The sequence below is a fragment of the Euleptes europaea genome, chromosome 4 (genome assembly GCF_029931775.1).
Source record: "Euleptes europaea isolate rEulEur1 chromosome 4, rEulEur1.hap1, whole genome shotgun sequence".
NCBI lineage: Eukaryota > Metazoa > Chordata > Lepidosauria > Squamata > Sphaerodactylidae > Euleptes > Euleptes europaea.
In genome coordinates, this window is record NC_079315.1 from 6,863,715 (window position 1) to 6,890,364 (window position 26,650).

The 26,650-nt window shown below is 45.5% G+C and overlaps 1 protein-coding gene across 2 annotated transcripts in view; it reads right to left on the bottom strand.

The window, feature by feature from the left end:
• Positions 1-1,532: 1,532 nt before the first annotated feature.
• Positions 1,533-26,650, bottom strand: part of GSK3B (glycogen synthase kinase 3 beta) — a 118,795-nt gene continuing 93,677 nt past the window's right edge. The window contains exons 9-12 of one of the 2 annotated variants that reach the window (XM_056848047.1): positions 18,566-18,604; positions 13,131-13,317; positions 9,963-10,061; positions 1,533-1,851 (exon numbers count right to left, since the gene is read on the bottom strand). In XM_056848047.1, the coding sequence (XP_056704025.1) occupies positions 1,784-1,851; positions 9,963-10,061; positions 13,131-13,317; positions 18,566-18,604 (393 nt within the window). In that variant the 3' untranslated portion in view covers positions 1,533-1,783. The remainder of the gene's footprint in view (positions 1,852-9,962; positions 10,062-13,130; positions 13,318-18,565; positions 18,605-26,650) is intronic. The other variant, XM_056848048.1, reaches the window with a different exon arrangement.

Genomic DNA, 26,650 nt, shown 5'->3' on the forward strand with positions numbered 1-26,650 from the left:
TCTACTCATCTCTGACCCTGACGTTTAGGCAGCCAGCCCCCTCCCTTCCTGCCAGTCACCTTTGAACCAGATCGGACCTTAGCGGGGCTCGCTCATCTCCCATCAACAACAAAGACGAGGGCACGAGAGGAGGCCCTGAGTCCAGAAGTCTTCCATTGTCCTCAGGCGTCAGCATTTGCACACGCACATTGGTCATAACAGTTGATTGCGCTTCAAAAGATACGCCCACCAACTAAGACTTCCCAGAAGCATCAGGTGACTAAGGTTCATCTGAATTAACTTAAGGCCTAAGTGGGCTCTTCCCTCCAGTCTATGAGGAAGAAGCGAGGCTTGAGAGCCTGTTTTGTTACTGCGGTGGCGACGTTCCTACTCACTACTCCACTAGGCCCTTCCGAGGAGTATTGCTTTAACTAGAAAAACAAGACTCTGACTTTACCACTACAAAAATAACCCAGGACAAAGACACTAGGAACACATTTTCTGCTTCAGTCAGACCGGTTATAGATTAAAAAATAAAAAAATAAAAAAAATAAAAAGCAGCACTGTATCTATGTATATATTTATAATATATATATATGCATATGTGCATATATACACACACAATTAGCTTTCTCTAAGTCAGCGGGTGCAAGTAAACTGATTTGTCTACTTACTAATATCCACTGTAAAAACAACAGCGGTTGCCGAAAGATCAATAAATAAAGGATAGAAAGGGAAAAAAAGATTTACGTTACAGCCATTCCTAAAATTTGTCTTTAAAGTTGCCTGTAAAATAACGCTGCAATTTGAAAGTTTTACTCGCACTGAAAACAGCACATAGAATAAAATATATTTTAGGAACCGTGTCGTTTCTTTCCCGTTTGCTTCTTGGGTAAAGAAGCCAGTTTTAGAATCAGAAACAGGGCACACAGCAGGGACGTAAGCGGCGTTTCCGCACCAGGAGGAATTATGGTGCCTTCTGGTGATTCGCAGGTCCATGAATGTTCAGGTCCAAACTATTGTCATACATCGTAGGTTAGGTGAACGAACCTATTAAGTTCAAGCTGATAGTCTGTGTGTATATACGTCACATACATATCTACAGGATTTCCCCCAATGCTAGAACGGAATTTACGATCAAGGTCTGCTCCTAACGGTTCCAAGCATTATTCACGTAGTCGGCCCCCCCGCCCCCCCTCCCAGTTCCCTTTGGCAATCCAGCATCTTTTAGCACCTCTCGACCTTCTTTCCTTCCTTCCAACCCAGATCCAAAGCTAGTTAAGGACTCCTGTGTACGATATTCAAGATAAGCGAGTCCCGCGTAAGCTCCTGACCAAATTCAAGTTGTGCACTATACCAAAAGTTGAAACTTCACTTAAAAATACAAGGCTTTAAAAAAGGAGCTTCGGCAGAATGAGGATTTTCCTTCTTTTTGTTGTGGGAGGGGCATGAAACACGATTCCTGATTCTGAATGCAGATAAACAGCAACTGTTGAAATTAAAAGATTGTCACGGGAAGAGACGCCAGCGTGGTCTATTGCTCCACTTCCCCCCTCTTCCCACCCTACTGATCCCCCTTGCCCCAAAGAGCCCGTAGAGAGTGAGGATACAATGAAACTGGTTTGTATTTATAGATATTTTACAAGGTTAAATAAGAACAACAATAATAAAAAAATCGAACACTATAATGAACAGGGGTGTTTTTTTTCCTCTTTTTAATTTTCTTTCCAAATATGACCAGCGTTGCTGAGCGAGACTCAAATTACTGGTGACTGTTCTGTACAAGTTGTTGTTTGCGACCAGTTCAGGTGGAGTTGGAGGCCGATGCCGAGGCTACGTTGTTGGTCTGAACTCGGTCTCCTGCGTTAGCATCTGCAAAGATCAAAAGAGAAGAAAAGGAAGAGGTTACGCGTGGGCAAGTTTTGAGGACAGGTTTCTCGTCTCTCTCGACTCAGCTGGAAACCCTCAACCGTGCAGAAAAGCCGCCTTAAGAACATAAAAAAGGCCATGCTGGATCAGACCAAGGCCCATCAAGTCTAGCAGTCTGCTCACACGGTGGCCAACCAGGGGCCTCTAGGAAGCCCACCAACAAGACAACTTCTGCAGCATCTTGCCTGCATTCCACAGCACCTAATATAACAGGCATGCTCCTCTGACACTAGAGAGAATAGGTATGCATCATAAGAACATAAGAAAAGCCCTGGTGGATCAGACCCAGGCCCATCAAGTCCAGCAGTCTGCTCACACAGTGGCCAACCAGGGGCCTCTAGGAAGCCCACCAACAAGACGACTGCAGCAGCATTGTCCTGCCTGTGTTCCACAGCACCTCATAGAATAGGCATGTTACTTGGATCCTGGAGGGAATAGGTACGTGTCGTAAGAACCTAAGAAAAGCCCTGCTGGATCAGACCAAGGCCCATCAAGTCCAGCAATCTGTTCACACAGTGGCCAACCAGGGGCCTCTAGGAAGCCCCCAAGCAAGATGACTGCAGCAGAATTGTCCTGCCTGTGTTCCACAGCACCTAGTATAATAGGCACGCTCCTCTGATCCTGGAGAAAATAGGTATCATCACAACTAGCATCCATTTTTACTAATAGCCATAGATAGCCCTCTCCTTCACGAACATGTCCACTCCCCTCTTTAAGCCTTCCAAGTTGGCAGTCATCACCACATCCTGGGGCAGGGAGTTCCATAATTTAACTCCTTGGCCTCTTAAGAGCCAGCTGTGTGGCACAGTGTTCCTCATTTCACAAATAAGAATTCAGCTTAGCTCCTCGGGCCAAAGACTTGGACTCACACATTCCTCCCCTTTCCCTTGCATTCTTCCCTTTCCTTTTCTGTCTCTCTTTGGTTTGGATGCAAGGGTCAATTTTCATTTGCCGCAAACGAGGGATGGAATCCCAGCAGCACCGGGGAGGGACTGGGTGTTGTATGTGAGCTAGGGCAGTGGTGTTCTACAGCAGCCGGACTCACTCCATGTTTGGGCTTGCTGAGATCCCAAAGCCCTAAAGTTGCCCATGCCCCAAAAGCAACACTTCCCAGGTTCAACTCCATTCATCTCCAGTTAAAACAATCAGCCTGTCGCAGCCAGATCGCCCTCATTATTATACTTTGATTATGAATAGACAGGTTGAAATTCTCTACCACAGCCCCAAGGGGGGGACTGACAAATGTCGTCGTTCGGTTCTACCAAGGCCAAAAGAAATGGGCAGAGCAGGGGAGCGAGAAGTTTTCACAACTCCCTGACTGTGTACATGAATTTCCCCATGGAATCAAGTCCAGGTGCGTAATGATAAACCGAGGACGAGAGGGCTGTGAAGTTAGGAGGAGTCGGACGATGAGGTTGTACAATGACCCTCACCTTCTCTTACTAGTGGTAGGTGTAAGGGGTGTTCATTCCACTGACCCGGGCCCCAAGTTGCTAGACCTTAATGAAGAGCTGGCCCCTCCAATCTGGTCCTACCCACCCCAAACAGAAACAAGAACCTCTCGCTGCTTGCCCCCACCAAAAACTGGATTAGATTTAGATGAAGGTGGAGTGAAAATTAGGGGGAGGAACATTAACAATTTGAGATATGCCGATGATACAACATTACTGGAAGAAAACAGCAAAGACTTGAAACGACTCCTGCTAAAAATTAAAAGAGAAAGTGCCAAAGCAGGACTACAGCTGAACATCAATAAGACAAAAGTAATGACTACAGGAGAATTACTCCACTTTAAGGTTGACAATGAGGAAATTGAAATTGTTCGAGACTTTCTATTCCTTGGCTCCACTATCAACCAAAAGGGAGACTGCAGCCAAGAAATCAGAAGGAGATTGAGACTGGGAAGGGCAGCCATAAAGGAGCTAGAAAAGATCCTTAAATGTAAGGATGTGTCACTGGCCACCAAGATTAGGTTAATTCACGCCACTGTATTCCCTATGGGTGTGAAACCTGGACAATGAAGAAAGCTGATAGTAAGAAAGTAGATTCCTTTGAAATGTGGTGTTGGAGGAGAGTGTTACGGATACCTGGACCGCCAAAAAAAAAAAATCAGTGGGTTATAGATCAAGTAAAGCCTGAACTGACCCTAGAAGCTAAAATGACTAAACTGAAGCTGTCGTGCTTTGGTCACGTTACAAGAAGGCAAGAGCCACCAGAAAAGGCAATCATGCTAGGAAAAGTTGAAGGCAGCAGGAGATGAGGAAGACCCAACAAGAGATGGATTGACTTGATCAAGGAAGCCACGGCCCTCAATTTGCAAGACCAGAGCAAGGCTGTTAAAGACAGGACATTTTGGAGGACATTGATTCGTAGGGCCTTGAGGGCACTTAATGCACACAAATAAAGACAGGAAGCAGTAGCTGCATTTTATTTATCTGTTCATACAAACGTGGACGTGGTGCTTGTGTCCTCGTCGCTCCAGCTCTCCTCCAAAGGTCCAAAGAGCCTCCCGGCAACAGAAGGTGCTGAAAGAGGAAACCAGGGAAAGGCTTCAAAACCTGGCTGCGTGGAGACGCAAGGATGTCGTAAGCCAACGATTACTTCCTCGGCTACCAGTGACCAGACAAAGTTTCCATCCACATAGAAGTATGTGAGTTCCCTCTGTCTTTTGACCTCTGGCATTTATGTTTTGTTCTGGTGGATGGGGGGAAAGTGAAATTTTGACTCTTGTTTCTAGAAGTCAAGGACTGGCAGTGAGGCGGGACTTTTAGCCTCTGGGGGGAGTCGGTCTGAACTTAGCAGTAAACCAGAGATGGGGGAACACAGGCACGCAGGACAATGTCTCCCGGCTTCAGCAACACGCTCCTGATAACTAGGAACAGCAAGAAGAGAACATGACGGCAAGGAAGTTTCTCAACTTGGAAACAAGCTGGTAGACAATCTAGAATCCACACCTTCAACACTGGCAAGAGATGATTACATAACATAAGAACACAAGAGAGGCCATGCTGGATCAGATCAAGGTCCATCAAGTCCAGCAGTCTGTTCACACAGTGGCCAACCAGGTGCCTCTAGGAAGCCCCCAAACAAGGTGACTGCGGCAGCATTATCCTGCCTGTGTTCCACAGTACCTCATAGAATAGGCATGTTACTCGGATCCTAGAGAGAATAGGTACGCGTCATAAGAACATAAGAAAAGCCCTGCTGGATCAGACCAAGCCCCATCAAGTCTAGCAATCTGTTCACACATTGGCCAACCAGGGGCCTCTAGGAAGCCCCCAAGCAAGATGACCAATTGTTTGATTTAGTATAAGGCAGTTTCATGTGTTCATGCACTAGCCTTATACTGGCTAGCCTACATCACAAGGTTGCTGGAAAGATAAAATGGAGGAGAGAATCATGTACCAACCTGAAAAACAGTGCCTGGCATAGCGATCTACTAACTGAGCTTTGTGCATCTGAGTTAGGTAATTTAGTCAGTCTAAATTTATTAAGGGATCTGCCAGAGAAGCAAATTATACACTATGAAATAATAACATGTTCTTTTCTACTGGTTACACTGAATCTAATTTAATGTTGGGCCGTTTTATAATTCAGAAGCCAGTGTGGTGTAGTGGTTAAGAGTGGTGGTTTGGAGCGGTGGACTCTTATCTTGAGAAACAGGTTTGATTCCCCACTCCTACACATGAGCAGCGGATGCTAATCTGATGAACCGGGTTGGTTTCCCCACTCTTACACATGCAGCCTGCTGGGCGACCTTGAGCTAGTCACAGCTCTCTTAGAGCTCTCTCAGCCCCACCTACTTCACAGGGTGTCTGTTGTGGGAAGGTGATTGTAAGCCACTTTGAGTCTTCCTTAAGTGGTAGAGAAAGTTGACATATAAAAATCAACTCTTCTTCTTCTTGATTTTAGTTTACTGATTAGTAGATATTATGCTGACTAGTAGTGGTATAAAGAACTGAAACCAAGTAGCAAAAATAAAGAGAATCTAGAATTATGTCCTCTATTAGTGATTCATCACAATTCTCACTGTGAATCAGGGCCCATGAATTCAGACAGAATCCACTATCATTAGAGGGATGGAGCAATATTTATTTTTACCTCTGAAATTAAAAATAAATACTGCAACACTAAATATACACTGCAGTTGTCTGCTGAGAAAGCGCAGGACAAATGAGTAACCTCATGAAGAAAATGGATGGTCTAGATACGAGAAATAATCCGCTCGGGTCAACAGAAGATTGCTCTTTGTGAATTTTCCCCCAAATGAGTTGAAAAACGGCAACGATTCATTAGTACGCTGGTAAAACCAATGCATGAGTTTGAGAATTAAATTGATGTATTTTATTTCCCTTGTTTATACCCGGCCTTTCTCCCCGAAGCAGCTGACACCATTCTCCTCGGTTGTAAAGACTCAAACCCAGACAACCCATCTCGCGATGCAGAGAGAGCTGCAAGGGACAGTAGAGACTCAGGTCCCCTCTTTCACCGGGCAACAGACTGCTGTCTTCCTCTGTCTGAAAGATGACCAAGCGAGGCTTGAATCCGCCTGCGGACTAAAGCCCAGTTAAAGAGGCGCCTGAGTGACATACTTAGATATGACACATGAAAAAGCTGACCCATCAAGTTCGGCAACCACCAAATGCAGTTATTAACCTCCATCTTACTGCAGACACGGTTTTGTTTTTGGATTAAAATCACATTACAAAATGCAAGCCAGACCAACAAGACACTTAAAAAAACCGCTGCCTTGGTGCCTGAACCATGATAATAGTCCGCGATTGCTGCTGTTAGGGGCTTCGGTCTCTTTTTGGGTAGACTGAACGAGCCCTCGCTTGCAATCCTCCACAGACAGGAGCTTGTCCTCCGCTCGCTGTTGTTGGGCGGCCATTTTGAAACCAGTAGTCTCGCGGGCAATTTAAAGTAAGAAAGGAATTTAGAAATAGTTGGGCTTAGAAAATTAGAACAGGTAGACTAAGTAGGTAGATAAGCCAGTAGATAAGATAAGGAAATAAGGAGTAATAGATTAGAATTGCTTCTGTTCAATCCTACGCTAAGCACAGAGCTACGCCTAAGCTGCTCTCCCCTCAGAGGCAGGACAGAAACTGGATCTACCAGGGTGATTCCCGCCAAGGAGTCAGGAATGCTCCCGTTTTATTTTACTGCAGTTTCTATACAGAATCTCGTAATGAACTACTAACCCCCTGTTGGTAAACAGACTGACTGTCTTGGACTCTCTTAACATTCTCTATTTATTGAACAATCGTTCGCCCCAAATGTTGGAGATGGTGTCACAGTTTTAAAAGTTTGTTTTAAAAGCCCGCCAAACAGCTAATTAGATGGCAGTATTAACTAAAAACCAGTATTTTCTCGATGTAACCGCCTTTTAACTGTATTACAAAGGGCGCCTTTTAATATTTCCTTTCCTTTTGTAACCTTTTGAATTGTGTTTTTATGCCAATAAAGGAATTATGATGATGATTGAGTTAAGGAGACAGGAAATGGAGGGGAAATGGTCCTGCCTCCCCGGAAGTGCATAGGAATCACCCACTGATCACAAGATGCCCTTCACCTCAGAGCAGAAGGAACCCTCACAGTAAGTAGCCAAGGCTCCATTCTCCTCTGCCTGAAAGATGACTAGACGAGGCGTGTATCCGCCTGCAGACTAAAGGCCAGTTAAAGAGGGGCCTGAGAGACATACTTAGATATGACACAAGAAAAAGCGGACTCATCAAGTTCAGCAACCACCAAATGCAGTTATTAACAGCCGTCTACTGCAGACCTGGTTTCGTTTTTAGATTAAAATTACATTACAAAATACAAGCCGGACAAACAAGACACTTAAAAAAGCGCTGCCTTGGTGCTTGAACCATGATCAGACTTGCCGGAGGACCACGCCAGGGGCTCCTTCCTGCCCTGCAGCAACATCGGGTCGAAGGAAGAAGGAAAGTTGGAACCCAGCAAGAGGGATAAAAGTATCCTTGCCAGGAGTGCCTGGAACGCTGCAATCTCAGCAGACTCCCAGGGAGATTTAAACAGCACTATCGGTCACAGGATTGGATATGGACTTGATATGGCTTTAAGACATATACTTGTGGTTTGAAGAGAGAACTAGAGAGAAAGCCAGCAAGGCGATTGTGAGGAATTTTACATGAGAACAAGGCAAAAGGCAGCCAGTTACATCAAAGGTACATGGAATGGACGGGCTTCAGAACTGAACAATCTTGATAAAGTAACGGAATTGATAATGTACCATGTAAGCTGGTTTAGAAGTGGATATTTTTCAGAAAAAGCAGGGAAGAAGAAAAAGAAGAGTTGCTTTTATATGCCGACTTTCTCTACCACTTAAGGGAGAATCAAACTGGCTTACAATCACCTTCCCTTCCCCTCCCACAACAGACACTGTGGATAGGTAAGGCCAAGAGAGCTCTTAATAGAACTGTGACTAGCCCAAGGTCACCCAGCTGGCTTCATGTGTAGGAGTGGGGAAACCAACCCAGTTCACCAGATTAGCATTCACAACTCACTTGGAGGAGTGGGGAATCGAACCCGGTTCTCCAGAGCAGTCCACCGCTCCAAACCACTGCTCTTAACCACTACACCACACTGGGAGATTATACAGAGAGAGACAGAGAGAAAGAGATAGAGATGCTGGTGAATGAATTGACTGGCTTTGTTTCTCTTTGTGTTTGCTACAGAAGTTGTAGCGTAGAAATGTCTACATTGAGCAGTAGGAGAAAATAATTCTGAATTAGGTATTAAGGTGTTTATGCAACATACATGCAGGAAATTACAGCTACCTTTTGTACAACGCCTGGGAAAAACCAGAAAAATTAAGAGGAGGGTTCAAGACAAACACATCGGCTGTTAGAATTAAAACTGTATTTCTAAAAGAATTTAAAGCACTTGAGGAAAGACACTATCACAGATTTAAGGGGAAAAGGAAACTGAACAGTTTGATAAGAAGGGAACGCAGAAGAATAAAGGTTGGATTATTAAGAAAAACTGAAAGTTTATGTAGATCATTTCTTATAAAATCTTTTTTTTTCTGTAGAGAGACGATGAAGCAAGATACATTACCGACATCTTCATTGTACTGAAAACAAGGAAGAGAACTTAGAAGGACTACAGAGTGAAACCTTTGAGCGACTAGGATCCAGGCAGGCGCTGGACGCCATTTTGTGTGCCCGCACGGAGATCACCATGTCACTGTCTAAAAGACGGAAGCCCGCTATGCGCCTAACCAGTTCCTAAGGTCAGGCCTTAGAGGCCGCATCAGCATGGTGTTATACTTCGTGAGTATTTTGCAAGGCAGAATATTTAGCTACAAAAAGCCGAGGACAGCCGAGCCGGATCGCCGGGCTCGCCTATTTCAAGCTGAGTCATCACAATTTCTCCTTTCCCGGGGCATTTCTGGGAGATCTATCGTCCAATCTCTAATGCTGCTCCATTTGCGGTCTCTTTCGCACACTGGCACAGCTGCGGGCCAAGATACAGGAATTTATGCAGCCTAATGGGAGGACTCTGCTGCAGGTAACGATTTCTAAATGTTAATACAGTGCAACGAACTCTTGGCAACCCTTTCCCCCAAAAAGGCACAAAGAAGAAGATGAGACACCTCTGATTATCTCTGTTTGTGAATTAATTTCCCCCCTGCCCCACACACACCATTGTCAGAAATAAGCTCTTGCAAACAGGGATCTTGCCGATAAACCGACAAAGCCGCTTTATGCCGATTTGGACCAGTCAGAATCCAGTTCTCAAAAGGACCGGGCAGAAGGAAGTGTCTCCCAGCTACGTTAAAAGATGGGGCTCCTTTTATTTGGTTTGTTACACAGATTGCAGCCACTGGGACCAGTGGAGACAGGTAGGGGGAAAGAGGCTGTTTTTACTCTTTCCCCTGGTATTGCTTTCCCACTGAAAATTTCCACCAAGCGGTTGTCATTTTGCTAGGGACTGGAGGGCAGAATGTCAGCATGCGTGTCTGTCACAATTATAAAGGGAAGAAAAAGTACGCGGCGAGAGAGCGCAGTTAGGTGCAAATATGCTCTCACCTGAGGCTGCCGGAGCATTTGTAGGGGTGGAAGCGGCGGCTTGATTCCGAGCATGAGCAGGTATGAGGGTTGAAGCCAAAGATGGATTACTTGACAGTTCTGGAAGGGAAGTGGAAGACAGTGAGTATCACCAACCAAGGGAGAGGTTGGTCCTCCTACGGAGGACAGGCGTCAACAAAAAAGGAACATCATAAGAACATAAGAAAAACCATGTTGGATAAGATCAAGGCCCATCAAGTCCAGCAGTCTGTTCTTACAGTGGCCAGCCAAAGGCATCTAGGAAGCCCACAAACAAAACGGCTGCAGTAGCATTACCCTGCCTGTGTTCCACAGCATCTAATATAACAGGCATGCTCCTCTGATCCTGGGGAGAATAGGTGTGTATCATAAGAACATAAGAAAGGCCATGCTGGATCAGACCAAGGCCCATACAATCCTGCAGTCAGTTCACACAGTGGCCAACCAGGTGCCTCCAGGAAGCCCACAAACAAGATGGCTGCAGCAGCAGCAGCATCCTGCCTGTGTTCCACAAACGTCCTCACAAAAGCCACAACTGGGGTCTATCATGCATTTCTCCTCTATTTTATCCGATTTTTAGACATGCAGTCGAAACAGTTTGTTTTGTTAAAAATCTATGCAAATCCCCCAGAAGGCACACAATTTGAATTTGGTGCCTCGACAGAAACCATCTTGCTCTGCCTCATGTAATGCATTTCCCCCACCCCTCTCTATGGAAAAAAAGTTTTTTCTCCCAAGGTATACCCATACACCAAAGGCCCTATTACACAGATCATCTCTGTTTGCCTCTCATTGCTGGTTCTTATTTTTATTACAGTCCTTAGACCAAACATAAAATATTTGCAGTCGTATTGCCTTACCCAAACCGGCAGTATAAAAAAAAACATTTTGGTTAAAACACTAAAACAACCTCTACATGAAAGATATTCAAGTGGTTTTAATTCATTGGCTTTTTAGAGGGCACGGAGGTAAAATGTTAAACTGAAATATAGAATATGTAGAAGTTTGTGATATAATATAGAGTATGCACGTAATGACTGGTAGTTGACTAGGGACTAAGAAATATAAGACAAGTATTTTTAATCCTTTGATATAACCATAGGTTTAGTAGATCAATAATAGATCAACAATAGAAATGAATTAACGATTAGTGTTAGAATAAGTCGGTTGAGACAAGAGTGGATGATGGATGCTGGTATGCATTGTTTTAATGTTACTTGGACACAGATACAATGTCTTTATTATCATCCCCCTTTTCTTTCTCTATCTTTTTTTTCTGTACCCTAATTATAAAAATGTTTAAAAAATTAAATAAAAACCCCCACTATACACAATATTACTCTCTTTATAACGGTTGAAAACTGGTCAACAATATACATTTAAACAATCAATCCCCTCTTCAGGATAACCAGTGCTCTTTCTTAAAAGAGGGCCAAGAATCTTCTCCCTGTCCTCCTTATAGTATCTGCACCTAAGAAGGACACGTTCCTGTGTTTCTGGTTCATTGCTGTACAAAGCTACTACGAAAATGCATTTCAGTCATTTTCATTAGTGTTTTATTAGCATCTCCAATCCGAGTCTTGGTGCTCTGGGATTACTGGATTTCGGGCAAGATCCTCAACACGCAGACGTTTTCCAAGCTCCGAGAGAAAATACATTTGCCACATTAAACTTTGCTCAGAGTGTCTTCTTGAAGCAAGGAAGAGAAGAAAGAAATCAACCCTGTCTGCACCGGCAGCCTGGGGCATTTATAGAAGGATATGCACAATCTAATATTCTCCAGATGAATTTTATGAAACTAGATTGACCCAATCCAGTGGTAGGATAAGGCAAATTACAGGTCAAACGTAGGCACTGAAGCCAGGCCGCTGAAGTTAGTGTTGTGGCTACTTTTACAGGCGGCATCTTTTCCAAAACTGGCAAAGTGACATGACATTTTTCATTGACTTTAGTACAGACACCCAACATCTTCCGAAGAATCTAAAAGGTAAAGGTGCAAGCACCGGGTCATTACTGACCCATGGGGTGATGTCATATCCCGACGTTTACTAGGCAGACTCTGTTTACGGGGTGGTTTGCCAGTGCCTTCCCCAGTCATCTTCCCTTTACCCCCAGCAAGCTGGGGACTCATTTTACCGACCTCAGAAGGATGGAAGGCTGAGTCGACCTTGAGCCGGCTACCTGAAACCAACTTCTGTTGGGATCGAACTCAGGTCGTGAGAAGAGCTTTTGACTGCAGTACTGCAGTTTACCACTCTGAGCCACGGGGGTCTCTGCCAAAGAATCTAAGCCACCAATTATTAATCTTTTAAATTATCCCTCATACAACATGAAATACCATGTGCCCTGCAACTGTAAAAACCCCTAAACTCTGATATCCTGGAATTTGAAATCACGTTGTTTATTAAATGCAATCCCATGCAAATAACAGAACATAAACAGGAGCTCTGTTAACCCAAGGACGTTTCCGATCTTCCCCCCATAAAGACATTTTCTGTATGATCTACTGGATCTTGAGCCTCCACTGCCATCACAACACAGGCACCAGCCTGTCGGGAGCTGCATTAAGGATACAAATCTATGTCAGAGAGCCTACGGGTCACCAAGAGTGAGCTGACCGAGGTGACGCAAGTTAGCACTTCCAAACCTTTCTCTCCAGTCTCCACTCTGACCCAGACCACACTTTGAGGAGAAGACGACGAGTTGGTTTTTTATATGCTGACTTTCTCTACCACTTAAGGGAGAATCAAACCAGCTTACAATCACCTTCCCTTCCCCTCCCCACAACAGACACCCTGTGAGGTAGGTGGGGCTGAGAGAGTGTGACCAGTCCAAGGTCACCCAGCTGGTTTCATGTGGAGGAGTGGGGAGACCAACCTGGTTCACCAGATTAGTGTCCGCCGCTCACATGGAAGAGTGGGGAAACAAATCCAGTTCACCAGATTCGCCTCCGCCGCTCACGTGGAGTGGTGGGGGAACCAAACCCAGATCTCCAGATCAGACTCCACCACTCCAAACCACCGCTCTTAACCACTACACCATTTTGGAAAGGGGGGTGACTTTCCACTTGCATTTCTTCTTCCTGGCTTCACTGCACTATACATTTTTGACGGCCGGAATGCAATCCTTGTCTGTCTGGCCAGGACTTACCTTGAGTGGTGAAGTTAAAGAGCGCAGGTTTCTCTCGCCCGCTCGGTAGTTTGATGTTTGGGTCCCGTAATTCATCAAAGAAAGAGTGCGCACATGCTTCCAGGGGGGTCAGACGCGCGGTGGGAGTATATTCAAGCAGGCGGCTACAAAGCGCTATTGCTTCAGGTGGAGTGCGGGGCCGGAAGACCTGCAACGGAAGAGAGGAAGTCTGTCAATAGTTGGCAGATGCTGTTGTCGAGCAGTATGACCAGTGAAACTCTGGGCAGAAATTAGACCACTGCTTTTTTTTAACGAACATTCACGTGATGAAACCTTAACCACCCTTCTAAGATTGAAACAGTTAACTGCAAAGGATTTTGTGGTACTCCAGTGAGCTAGCAGACCACTTGGGAAAAGGCACATAGGCGAAGAATTTTTTTTAGAAACCGAGGGACTAATCCATTTAAAATGTTAACAGGTTAACTGCATGGATTGGAGGACGGAGAAAAGAAGGGTTGGTTTTTACATGCAGACTTTCTCTACCACTTAAGGAAGAATCAAACCGGCTGACAATCACCTTCCCCTCCCCACAACAGACACCCTGTGAGGTAGGTGGGGCTGAGAGAGTGTGACTAGCCCAAGGTCACCAAGCTGGCTTCATGTGTAGGAGCGGGGAAACAAATCCGGTTCACCAGATTAGAGTCTGCCGCTCATGTGGAGGAATGGGGAACCAAACCCGGTTCTCCAGAATAGGGTCCGCCGCTCATGTGGAGGAGAGGGAAACAAATCCAGTTCACCAGATTAGCCTCCGCCGCTCATGTGGAGGAGTGGGGAATCAAACCCAGTTCTCCAGATCAGAGTCCACCGAAAAGAAACTGAGAGGGGTTTTCTGAAGAAGGAAAGACTGAAGATCTGCATCTTCTTAAAGCAATAAACTGATGTTTTCCTGGGAAGGGATTTATGCTGGCAGGCTAGGCGACGCTGATCAAGTCTCACAGTTAACAGTTTTGGTTAATCCTCTGATTTGGGAGTACAATTAAAGGGCAGAAGGTGAACCAGCTGCTTCTCCCCCTCAGATATTTGCCAGAGATAAATCAGGCAGCATTCAGACAATATTTCCCTGAAGTTGTGATCACTACCTTCTTCTCTGGCACCCTTCTCTCATCAATGTCACACTCCTAGCTTTTCCTTTTCTCTTCCTTGCACAAAATAAAACCAGCCACGCGCAGTTCACTAGCATACTCTTAAAGAGTTCCTTTCAGTTACGTTGCATGTAGAATGCTGGTTGTGGGAAGGGTGAAACTGCAAGATTCAGCGCTGGCAATCTCAACACACAAAAGCCACCACATAGACCACATGCAAGTCAACTGCACATTTACCCCAAACCCTTTGTTTTTTTAATGAGGAGATTAGAATTCCAAAGAATGGAAACAGTTTCAAGGATTTCCTGATTGTTAGTGTAGCAGCTCGGCTGTGCCCTAGGTTCATTGAGAAGTCCTCTTTTCAAACAAAGTATTAGCTTAACGAAGAAGAAGAAAAAGAAGAAGGAAGAAGGAAGAGGAAGAAGGAAGGAGAAGGAAGGAGGAGGAAGGGGGAGGAAGGGGGAGGAGGAGAAGGAGGAGGAGGAAGGAGGAGGAGGAGTCGAAAAAGAAGAGCTGGTTTTTAAATGCCGACTTTCTCTACCACTTAAGGCAGAATCAAATCGGCTTACGATCGCCTTCCCCTCCCCACAACAGACACCATGTGAGGGAGGTGGGGCTAAGAGAGCTCTAAGAGAGCTGTGACTAGCCCAAGATCACCCAGCTGGCTCCATGTGTAGGAGTGGGGAAACAAATCCAGTTCACCAGATGAGCGTCCGCCGCTCATGTGGAGGAGTGGGGAATCAAACCCAGTTCTCCAGATCACAGTCCACCGCTCCAAACCACTGCTCTTAACCACTACACCATGCTGGCTCTCAGGTTGGAAATGGTGGTGGCAGCTTAAAAACTCGAGGAACTAGAAGGTCAGCACTAGGCTTGAGCAGGGTGCCAACCAACCCGCCCCAAACCTTTCCATGCCGCTATTAGAAAAACTATGGAAATGCACCTGAAGGCACTGCTGGCGTGATTCTGGGAAGGAATAATACAAAGCAATGGCACAGTTCTCCGGAAAGAAATCCCAAGCCCCTTTAGGACAGACATGAAATTAGCCCCTTGAAGCTCAACTTGCTTTGGGGGAGGGGTGAAAGGCAGCCCTCCTTCCTCCCAACCCCAAGAATATGACGATGTTCTGCCATGCCCTTTTGCTACTACATGGCCACTGCGAAGAAGATGAAGAAGAATCTACAACTTAAGGGAGAATCAAACTGGCTTACAATCACCTTCCCTTCCCCTCCCCACAACAGACACCCTGTGAGGTAGGTGGGGCTGAGAGAGCTCTAACAGAGCTGTGACTAGCCCAGGGTCACCCAGCTGGCTTCATGTGTCGGAGTGGGGAAACAAATCCAGTTCCCCAGATTAGCCTCCGAAACTCCGGTGGAGTGGGGAATCGAACCTGGTTCTCCAGATCAGAGTCTACTGCTCCCAACCACAGCTATTAACCACTACACCACGCTGGCTCCTTGTGTAGTAGACTGCACAAGGATACTCTTCCAGAAAGGTCAGAGAGACACATGAAAAGATGTGGGAATCTCATACTGAAGAAGATAATAGTCTAGGGGCGGGGGGCGGTTTGGAATCTTTGAACGAACTAATCCGAACGAATGTTCGCTCGGAATATTTGCGCATGAAAACAAAAAGGATCCTGGTGGGACCCAGATTTCCATCCAGGGATCGCTTGGAATGAGAGTAGCGTGAATCGGGTGGGTAAAACAAATTAGCTCAGAGCACAGCCGTGGGTTCTCTTGAGACACCTACTGACTGACAACAGAGCAGTACTACTAAAGCCAATAGGACTCCTCTAAAAACGAGCCGGTTACAGTTGCAGCTTCACCCAACTTAAAGGGAAGCGGTCGACCCTTTTTCAAATCCCACTCACCAAGCCTACCATGCGGGAAGTGCTTTTAAATTTCCACAGTTATGGCCGTTTGCCTCCTTTCCTCTCTGTTCCCAACCCTTTCTTTTTTCAAATGTTAACTGACAACAAATAAAATAAAAAATTCATTACCTCCAGCGCAAGAAAACGGCTATGATTCTGCAAGTGCAGTTTTTCCTTTCCTTCCAAGCTCCCATGACCCACAGGTCTTGAGCAGTTAATGGGGAGTTTTTTTTCCTATTTCTTTAAGGAAATTATGGTGGAGAGATACTTGGCCCCTGCCACCAGCAAAAAGGGGACTGTTTTATCGCCTAGTACGGTGGCAGGTAATTTAGTTAAAATAGGAGTAATCCATTGGTCACATTGGAGTTTGAAATGAGGACACTCCAGCATCGTGAGAGAAAGCGGGTCAATTTTCTTCACGTTACATGAGCAAAATCTTCCTGAGTAGGGTAAACTGCCATACCTTCCAGTTAGCACCACTGAAGGCGTAGAATTCAGACGAGCAAGCATAAAGGATCTTTGGAAACCCGGGACTGCTAAATTACTGAAGTATGGTGGGATGTGCAGTTTTTATTAAGGCACAACCCATTTGTCAGTCATAACCAACTTGCAGAAGGAAAATTTAAAAAGTTGTGTTTCACTTCATGGGTGTGTTTAAAAAAATAATTAATCAGGGGTCATTAAAAACAACAACAACACAGTCTGTCTGCACAGACGCCCGTTCAACTGGAGTACTGAGACCTCCCCTTGCCCATCTGCACAAGTACACCTTAAAACCAACACTTCCCCCATATTGCCCAAGAGTTTTAAGTGGAATTGATTCACCATCCTGAAATATAACCTCCAGAGCAAAATGAGGATAGTACAGTCAGGCTTTAAGATGCACAGAGGGAATTCAAAATCAAAAAGGCTCGTTAATGTTTTTTCTCCGTTACTGTCTTCAGATGCATCTGCGGGAAATGTCACGTTCTTGGCCAGCCTGGAAGACTCCCTGCAGTGCTCGGGGCCAGCGCACCCTCCCCTTTTCCTATGAATAAGCAGCTATTTGCACGTAATGTGTGTCATAATGCACCACTGCCTTGATTCCAGGAGCTCTTGCCGGCGCAAGCCCTTGACCTTTTGCTGCTGGGGCTTGGAATGGGTTGCTCAACTGGATGTCCCGTCCTCTCGACGGCACTGACTTGCACTCTGTAATCCGCCTTGAGTCTCAGTGAGAAAGGTGGATTATAAATAACGTAAATCAATATTTGAAGGACCGTCCCCTTCTGTATGTCCCTGTTCGCCAACTACGGTCATCAGGCAGCCAGCCGTCTGTTGGCTACCGCTTAGGGTGACCCATCTGGCATCGACCAGAGCCCAGGGCCTTCTCCATCGTGGCTCTAGCTCTGTGGAATGGGCTCCCTGAAGAGGACAGCCCCCCCCCACACACACCTGGAGATCCTCAGGAGGCGCTGCAAGGCCTGCCCATTTGCTTTTGAGGGGGTCTGAATGGCAGGTGTCTTTTAAGGGGAGGGGGGATTTGGAACTCGCTGTTTTATTTTTGGGTTTTAGCTGGGGACATTGTAACCACTGTTGCTAGCTGCCTTGAACCAAGAGGAAAGGTCATCTGTCAGCAGAGCTGATTCTGTAAATTTAGGCAGATCATGAGAGGGAGGGTATCTTGGCCATCTTCTGGGCGTGGAGTAGGGGTAACTGTGTGTGTGCGGCGGGGAGGTAGTTGTGAATTTCCTGCATTGTGCAGGCGGTTGGACTAGATCAAAGCTTCCTAAACTGTGGGTCGCGACCGAATGTGGGGGTAGTGAAAAATTTGACAACAGTAAAAGAATTGTTTTAAAATAAATTTCTTTATGATTTATTATCAGTAAATGATGGATTTGTATTTTTGTATTTTACATTAATGTACAATTGTGAACTGTGGACAATTTTATCAAGTATTCTTAGAATGGCAATGCCGTAATAAAAATCTGTTCTGTTCTGTTATTATCAGAAAATGTTTGGTTTGAATACCTATTTTATACACCCGGGGTCATGTAAAAATTTATCAGGCGAAAAGGAGTCGCGAGTGGAAAAAGTTTAAGAAGCCCTGGACTAGATGACCCTGGTGGCCCCTTCCAACTCTAGGATTCTATGATTCTATAGGTGGAATATAAATGTTTTAATAAATAAATAACATGCAAGCAATTAACACAGTCATCAACATTAACACCGCCAGAAAGTAATAATGAAAAAACACTATTCCCATCCCCTACACAACTAGCTACTGAAAACGGATACGGAAACGCCCCCCGGATTATCTTTACGTTATCCCTCCAGAAGACAATAATAATCTGACAGACACCTCAGGTAAGGGTCGCTCGGGGTCCGCCTTCCTACTCCCACTCTGGCCACTCCTCCTCCAACAATAAACCTGAGGATATTTAAAAAAATATTCATGTACATACCCGGACTCCTGAGGTGAAATGTCCTGTTCCTGACGAGTCCTAAAGATGATAATGCAGTGAAATAATCCAAACAGGGGGAGTCAATCCAAAAGAATAGTCCAGCAAGGAAAAATATATCCAAATATTATAAGAAATCCATGGTGATGGGGAAATATTAAAATGCTCAATACAGTTAGAACCTTTAAACAGTCTCCATTAAGAAGCAAGTCCAACTTCAAAAAAATTGTTTTTTTTTTTTACACGGGTGAGGCATAGTACAGAAACATTTTATTTTAAATGCATGTTCCAAATGCCAGTGACTTTACTAAAAAGTAATGAAAAGGTGAAACTAAAAGTCTTATGCAGCAGTAGAATTATACTGAATTTTCAAATAGGAAACTGCCGTCCTCCTCCCTGCCTTGGAGACGGGTGTCCAGAGACACGGGAAAGAACATAAGAAAATGGGCTCTCGCGCACAAGCTACATATTTTTCTCTCTCTTCATTTGTCCCAAAGGCACAAAGCGAAAAATGTCTTTTTAAAAAAAACCACATGGAATAGATATAATGCTTTACATTTCATTCCTAAAATGTCTGTTTAAAATTTGTATAAACTATATGCGTGTCAGGCCGCCGCGGATTATTCTTCATTTTGGATTGACTTCCCCGCCAATGGATTCTTAACATGTTTTTAAGGGGTTGTTTTGGCTGTTATTTCATTAGGATGCTTCAGGAACTGGACACGACACTTCGGAAGTGCTGGAAAGGTCTTAAGTTTCTTTCTTTATGGTGGCTTTCTTCCTTAGGCCCTCACATCCATTAGAGGGGGCGGGAATTTGTTCTTTTCTCTCTGGTTGGTTTTTTTTTTTTTTGGATAAGAGCACCTTGATAATGAAACAGAAGCACTTGCACCATTGACTTACAGTAACCTGCTCAGCTGCCTTATTCGCCCACCAAGAACTACACAAAAGCATACAACACTAAACATTAAGAGCAAGGGACTGTCACAGTTACAGGTCGACAATACGTCTGCCAACACAGAAGCACAATGGGGCGGCTCGCAAGCCAAGGGTGGTTTCGAAGCTCGCTCTATTGTGCTTAAGTGGGGAAGGACATCTGGAAGAGCCCGCTGTTAGCTGTGAACGGCCCGCCCTGTTAAGTTTTGAGGAAAACAGTTTCTATACTTAATGTAGTTTTCAGTGAGGGAATCGCTTTGGTTAAATAATCCGCGGATTATTGTTTAGTCTGCGGACTAAAATTTAGCACTCGGTTTCAAAAAGCCGGCCCGTCACAGTGACATCTACTGCAGTCCGAAAGGGTTCTTAGAAAAGGAAAAGCAAAAGCAAAAGAGCACGGAAAGAGAATGCAGGTGGGCAGACTAACCTTTAGTATGCAGACTAAATAACGGCCAGGTAAAATGCACAGGAAGGCCACAAGGAGAAAACAAAACCTACAGCAAGGTTAAATGAACACTGACAGGAACTTCAGAAGAAAGTTTTAAATGTTCTCCATTTGTTCGCAAGTGTCCCTCATCGTGACAAAGCGTTACCTATACTGGTTGACTTGCTCAGTTTAGTTACACAATTTCATTCTGAAATGGCAGGGTGCGCTGGAAAATACATACATCAGGTTAGGATTTTGCTACCAAAAACGAAATTCCTCATGTAACCATCATTAGGATATGGCTTGCAACCTTACTGTCCTATGATCCACGATCATGTGTTGATAATATTTAGCATCCTAATGTTATTTATTCCCTGGGGAGGGGGGATCCAAATGAGCACTAACGATGGTGCCACAATTTGGGGGTCTGTACAACCAATTTCTGACCTTCAACACCACGTGCGTGTGTAAAGTGTTGTCAAGTCGCAGCTGTCTTATGGTGACCCCGTAGGGTTTTCAAGCAAGAGACGTTTAGAAGAGAAGAAGAGTTGGTTTTTATACTTTGATTTTCTCTACCTTTTAAGGAGTCTCAAACCGGCTTACAATCACCTTCCCTCCCCACAACAGACTCCTTGTGAGGTAGGTGGGGCTGAGAGAGTTCGGAGAGAACTGTGACTAGCCCAAGGTCATCCAGCAGGCTTCATGTGGAGGAGTGGGGAATCAAACCTGGTTTAGTAGTGGTTTGCCATTGCCTGCCTCCCTGGACTTCCTTGGTGGTTTCCCATCTAAGTACTAACCAGGGCCGACCCCTGCTAAGCTTCCGAGATCAGACTAGACTGGGCCATCCAGGTCAGGACATTTCAACAACACTCTCTGAGAACAAATACCCCAACCGTTAAGGCTGGTTTGAAACAGGCCTGGTTGCTCTGTAGGATACTAGCTCTCTCCGCCATCAACCATCAAAGCCAGGAAGAGTGCATGCTTCCGCCACCCATCCCACCCCAGCCATGTGTACTCCCCGCCACAGTGATTTCTCATGCGGCTAAATTTGGGAATTGATAGGGTGGGCAGCAGAGAGAGGCCACGGGGCCCCGCAGTACTCTTTATTGACATTACTGACAGCATAACAAGGCCCAATTTAAAATGGGATCAAGCAAAACTAATTTTATGATCGCTCAATGAGAATTCTTGAAAATCAGCTGTTTTACCCAAGGCCATTCGTATTTGGGCTGGGGATCTGCCCAACGGTTCGAATTTGACTAGACCAGGTTTCTCCACAGGTATCTATCGGATTGACTTCCAAGTTAACAAGACTGGGTGAAAGTTACCAAGTATGGTAACAAGGCTTGTATTGAATAGACATGCAGTTTTCATCTGGAAAAGTGAAACAACTTTTTCAGAGCCATAAGGGAGGAATCAGGATATCAGGAAACCATCTTCCCTTTGTCCAGTGCTGGTGCTAAGAGTTCAAGCGTCGATAAAAGAGCAAAATGAAGGCATATCTCCTTCCTACCACTCTACGATGGCAAGTCTGAAGCATTCCTCCAGCCCTAAGGACCCCGCCTTCATCCTGCCTGGCTAAAGTAGGATCCCACCCAAGATGGATTATCTCCTTTGGGTGGTTGAAAGTGCCGTCAAGTCGCAGCCGACTTATGGTGACCCTGCAGGGTTTTCAAGGCGAGAGATGAACTGAAATGATTCCCCCTTGCCTTTTGCTTGTGGTAAAATCGGTACTGCTCGTTTTCTGGAATCAAACCACTTAGCTCAGGCTTTTCAAAGAGCCACAGGCACGGCGTTATATTTTTACTCCACTCTTTTCCCAAGCAGCTCAGCATACATAAATGCCTTCAGAACCGACAGTGATAAAAGCTCCACATGTGCTTTAGCTCTAGCAATACAATACTAGGGGAAGGGCTGTGGCTCAGCGGTAGAGCGTCTGCTTGGCATGCAGAAGGTCCCAGGTTCAATCCCCGGCATCTCCAGTTAAAGGGGCTAGGCAAGTAGGTGACGTGAAAGACCTCTAACAGAGACCCTGGAGAACCGCTGTCGGACTGAGTAGACAATACTGACTTTGATGGACCAAGGGTCTGATTCAGTAGAAGGCAGCTTCATGTGTTCATACTCCCAAGTAAGGTCCACTGAACTCTATTTCAGAATAAACTTACTCAGGATTGTGTACGTAACCAAAACTAGGGTAAGTGGCATGAAAAAATTCTTTGGAGAGGGACACTGGAAATAAACAGGCAAAAAGTTTGGAAGGGGATACATGCATTCCAAACTATTATTTACAAAGAGACTTGCGAGTGGATCTGGGAAGATGCACTTGATTGTATAACACGTTTTCATGTTCACCATTCCATGCAACCACTCAGTAAGCAATCATAGAGGCAACAGATGTTGCATTCGTATGTACATAGTCTCAGAGTTCATACTTAGACGTACATAAGAACATAAGAAAAGCCATGCTGGATCAGACCAAGGCCCATCAAGTTCAGCAGCCTGTTCACACAGCGGCCAACCAGGTGCCTCTAGGAAGCCCACAAACAAGATGACAGCAGCAGCATTATCGTGCCTGTGATCCACAGCACCTAATATAACAGGCATGCTCCTCTGATCCTGGAGATAACATAAGAACACAAGGAAAGCCCTGCTGGATCAGACCAAGGCCCATCAAGTCCAGCAATCCGTTCACACAATTGCCAACCAGGTGTCTCTAGGAAGCCCACAAGCAAGATGACTGCAGCAGCATTATCCTGCCTGTGTTCCACAGCACCTAATATAATAGACATCTCCGAACCTGGAGAGAATAGGTATGCATGTAACCCCCCCCCCCAACAGCAAATGGAATCCACTATACGTAAACAAGGGCCTATCTTTAACACCACACTCCATGTGAAAGTCACACAGCTCCTTCCTCACCACCAAAACTCCCAGCTCCAAATTCTTTCAGGCCAATATTACTGCTGAGAAGAACAGAACTCTGAAGGCGACATCCTCTGGTGTGACGAACCAATTAGTCTTGAAGGGTTCCCCCAGTTCCAAACAGAATGTTCAACCAAGCCATCTCAGAGTGTCTGATCCCAACCCGGGCTTTTTTAGAGAAAATCCATGAGCTTCAAGATTCTGGCCTTCTATCAAAGGCACCCATTATTGTTGAACCCTCTGCAGGCTTGTGATAATTTACATGCTTTACAGGCTGATGAAGCTATTGCTGGCGAAAACGTGTGATTTGATCCAGAAGGCACGTTTCCTTGTTTTGCTCAACTAAGTGATTTCTTATCTTCTGATAAAAGACGGATTGTCATCGCTGTTATTACAAGCGAAAGTTGTTTGGACATCACACAAGCTCTTTGGACTGTTGTGGACTATTTTTGCACTCGTTGCATGTTTTGACGGTGCTGGACTGAAATTTGTATGTTTTTGTATCATATTGACAATTGTTATATGGGTTGTTGTGCAGTTCGATAATATAGGTCTATTGTCGTTATATTGCACCATCGTGCTGTTTTTTCATTAGTATCAAGAACTGCCAGCAGTTGCCTCTCCGTCTCCGGATGGTCAGCTGAGTCATTCCAAATCCTGTGCACAGCCATAGCATGTTTGAGAGCATCCAGGATTCTTCCCTCCAAATAGCCATAAGGTCCAAAGGCCGTGCTCTACCAAATCACGTGGTGCCAGCAAAAATATATCTGGTTCCAGGGGCACTATAGAAGTGCTTTCACTGCAAACATCGGCAGGGGGTACTTCAGCCCACACGGGAACTGAATGGGTTCTCCCTTTCCTTATCGTTGCTTTGACGCGGTCTCAATGGACCACCGTGCATAACCCAGCTATCAGTATGGGATCAGGTCTAACACCGAGTGGATACAAGACCAAAGTTCCAATAAGTTCATGTTATTCTTGTCCTCCACCTGGGGATACTTGTCTTGTGCTCAGCATGGTATAGTTGTTAAGAGCGGTGGTTTGGAGTGGTGGACTCTGATGTGGAGAACCGGGTTCAATTCCCCACTCCTCCATATGAGTGGCAGTCGCTAATCTGGTGAACTGGATTTGTTTCCTCACTCCTACACACGAAGCCAGCTGGGTGACCTTGGGCAAGTCATTCTCTCTCAGCCTCACCTACCTCACAGGGTGCTTGTTGTGGGGAGGGGAAGGGAAGGTGACTGTAACCAGTTTGATTCTTCCGTAAGTGGTAGAGAACATCGGCATATAAAAACCAACTCTTCTTTTTCTTCTTCATTTCCTTGGTCCTTTGCTGAGTAGGCACTGTATTCCTAGAGACCGGTGCTTGTGGTGACCTGAACCCTTGGTAGAGCTCATATCGAGATTTCTTGGACAACCTGAACAGCAATGGTATGACTTCCTGCAAAGCAACCTCTAGCAGGTGGGCTCTCCTTGCAGCCTGCCTCTGAAAAGGGAAGGCAGCTTCCTAGAGGTGCATGGAATACAGGAGCCTTGTTGTAGACTGATCTTGTAGACACAGAGTGTCTGTTGTGGGGAGGGGAAGGGAAGGTGATTGTAAGCAGGGTTGAGTCTCCCTTAAGTGGCAGAGAAAGCTGGCATATAAAAACCAACTCCTCTTCTTCCTGGGGCAGGATAATCTTTTCCTCTCTTTCCTGTATGCAAGTCGGGTCCAACGCTATGCATTAAAAGACGAAGGAGGAACCTGTGCCAGGTTCACAGAACGCTCTTCTCACCGTTATTTATTACTTAAAAGTGTATTTAAGCCAGTTCCGCATAAAATGCCTGAAGCAACGTACAATATAAAAATGTAGCACGAGACCAAGAGGGGGAAAAGACCCGTTTAAGAAAAACAACCACATTTAAAACTCGACAGCTGTAAACTCACCAATGACAATACAACTTAGACTGCCAGCGGAACTTCTCAAGAAGTCTTTTGAAATAAAAGTTTCAATCCGGCAGTGAGACAAGCGCAACAAAGTTGGGGTGCACTTCTCAAGGCAGGGAGTCCCACAGCATTGCTTTGGTGGCAAAATCAAAATGTTCTCGCTGGCAGCCGTAGACGATTACGCACGAGGGCATCAACAGGAGCATCAAAGAACAGCAAAGGAGGCCTTTCACAATCCTTGCTGTGAAAAAAGAAAGCCCTCTAACCACAGCAGAAGAAGGAACTCGGAGCAAGGGCTCGTCCGGGGATCCAAAGGCCAGATAAACAGTAACTGGTATGCCAGCATGTGTAGTGGTGAAGAGCGGTGGTTTGGAGCGGTGGACTCTGATCTGGAGAAAAGGGTTTGATTCCCCACTCCTCCAAGTGAGCAGCGGAGGCTAACCTGGTGAACTGGATTTGTTTCCCCGCTCCTCCACATGAAGCCAGCTGGGTGACCTTGGGCTAGTCACAGTTCTATTGAGAGCTCTCTCAGCTCCACCAACTCTTCTTCTTCTTCTTGAAGCTTTCAAGGTGAAATGGCAGCATCCTGAATTGGGCCTGGAGGATAACTTGAAAGTGGAGGTGGTCCCTTAAAAGCACTGCTTTGCATTCTCCGTTGCCCACACTTGCTCGCAGCCAAATTGTGGCATCCTGCAGCAGCTAAAGTTTCCAACCTGTCTTCAAGAGCAGTCCCACATAGCAGGCGTTGGATTAGTCCACCCAGATGGTTACTTATTATGTGGATAACAGTAATAAGATCTTGACTAGAGGAGATGGAAAACTGCCAGCGGACCAGAAAAGCACCCCTGGCCAAGAATGCCACCAGAGATTTCAGAAGCTCTTCTGCAATTCTACCAACAGCAAGGATCACCTGGACCCAACAGTCATCAATATTGAACCTGAATTCAGCATAATGGGACTCAAGGAACCCAACACAGGTAGACCACCAGAGGTGGGTATCATCAGCATTTTGATGACCTCGCCTTCCCAGTTCTGATGGTCTAAATCCCAGCAGCATTATAAATATCTAAATATTTACACAAACTGGGGACAAAAGACAACCTTGAAGAGCTCCACGAACTAAATACTGGAGGTTACAGCAGCAGACACTCAACACTACTCTTAGTGTTGCTCAGACGGGCAGGAACAGAACTACTGGAACGTGGTGTCTTCCACCACCAACCCAGAAGCATTTGATGACCAACATTACCGAAAGCTGCAGACAAGTCTAGACTTGCAGCCACGCACCACCCGACCCATTCCAGAGCCAGATAACCAAACAGGATAACAACAACATGTTTCCGTTCTGAACTCTGGACTGATATGCATCAAGGGAATCGTTAATAATCCAAGAGCAGGAGAGCTACAACCTCACTCCCTTTGCCTCAAGCTACAACCTCAGCCAACTTGCCTCAAGAACAATAACAAAAAGACAGGTGGACAGTTGTCGAAGACAACTGGTCTGAATATATTCTTGTCAGCAGGGGATGATCAATATTTTCTTGAAGACTTTGAGGATCATTCCTCAAGGTAGCCCATGTGGGTGATGACAGCAGCAAGAAGGAAGGCCAACTTGGGATGGATCGCCAGCTGGCTGCCGTTCCTACTCCATCACGGTTGCCCCCGACAGAAGAAGGGAGTCTCCAGGGCAGAGTCGTCCTTTGCGATGTCCCAGCCTTCCCCTTGCTACTATAAGCCCAGCAGCAGGAATCCCCCACATGGCCGCTCCTACGCAAGACGAGAATCCCTTTCTCGTCCTAAACAGAGATTTGAATATGAGCGTTCCCGGCTGAAATCCAACGGCTTCTGCAGTTGCACCTCTGGGTTTTTGCTGGAC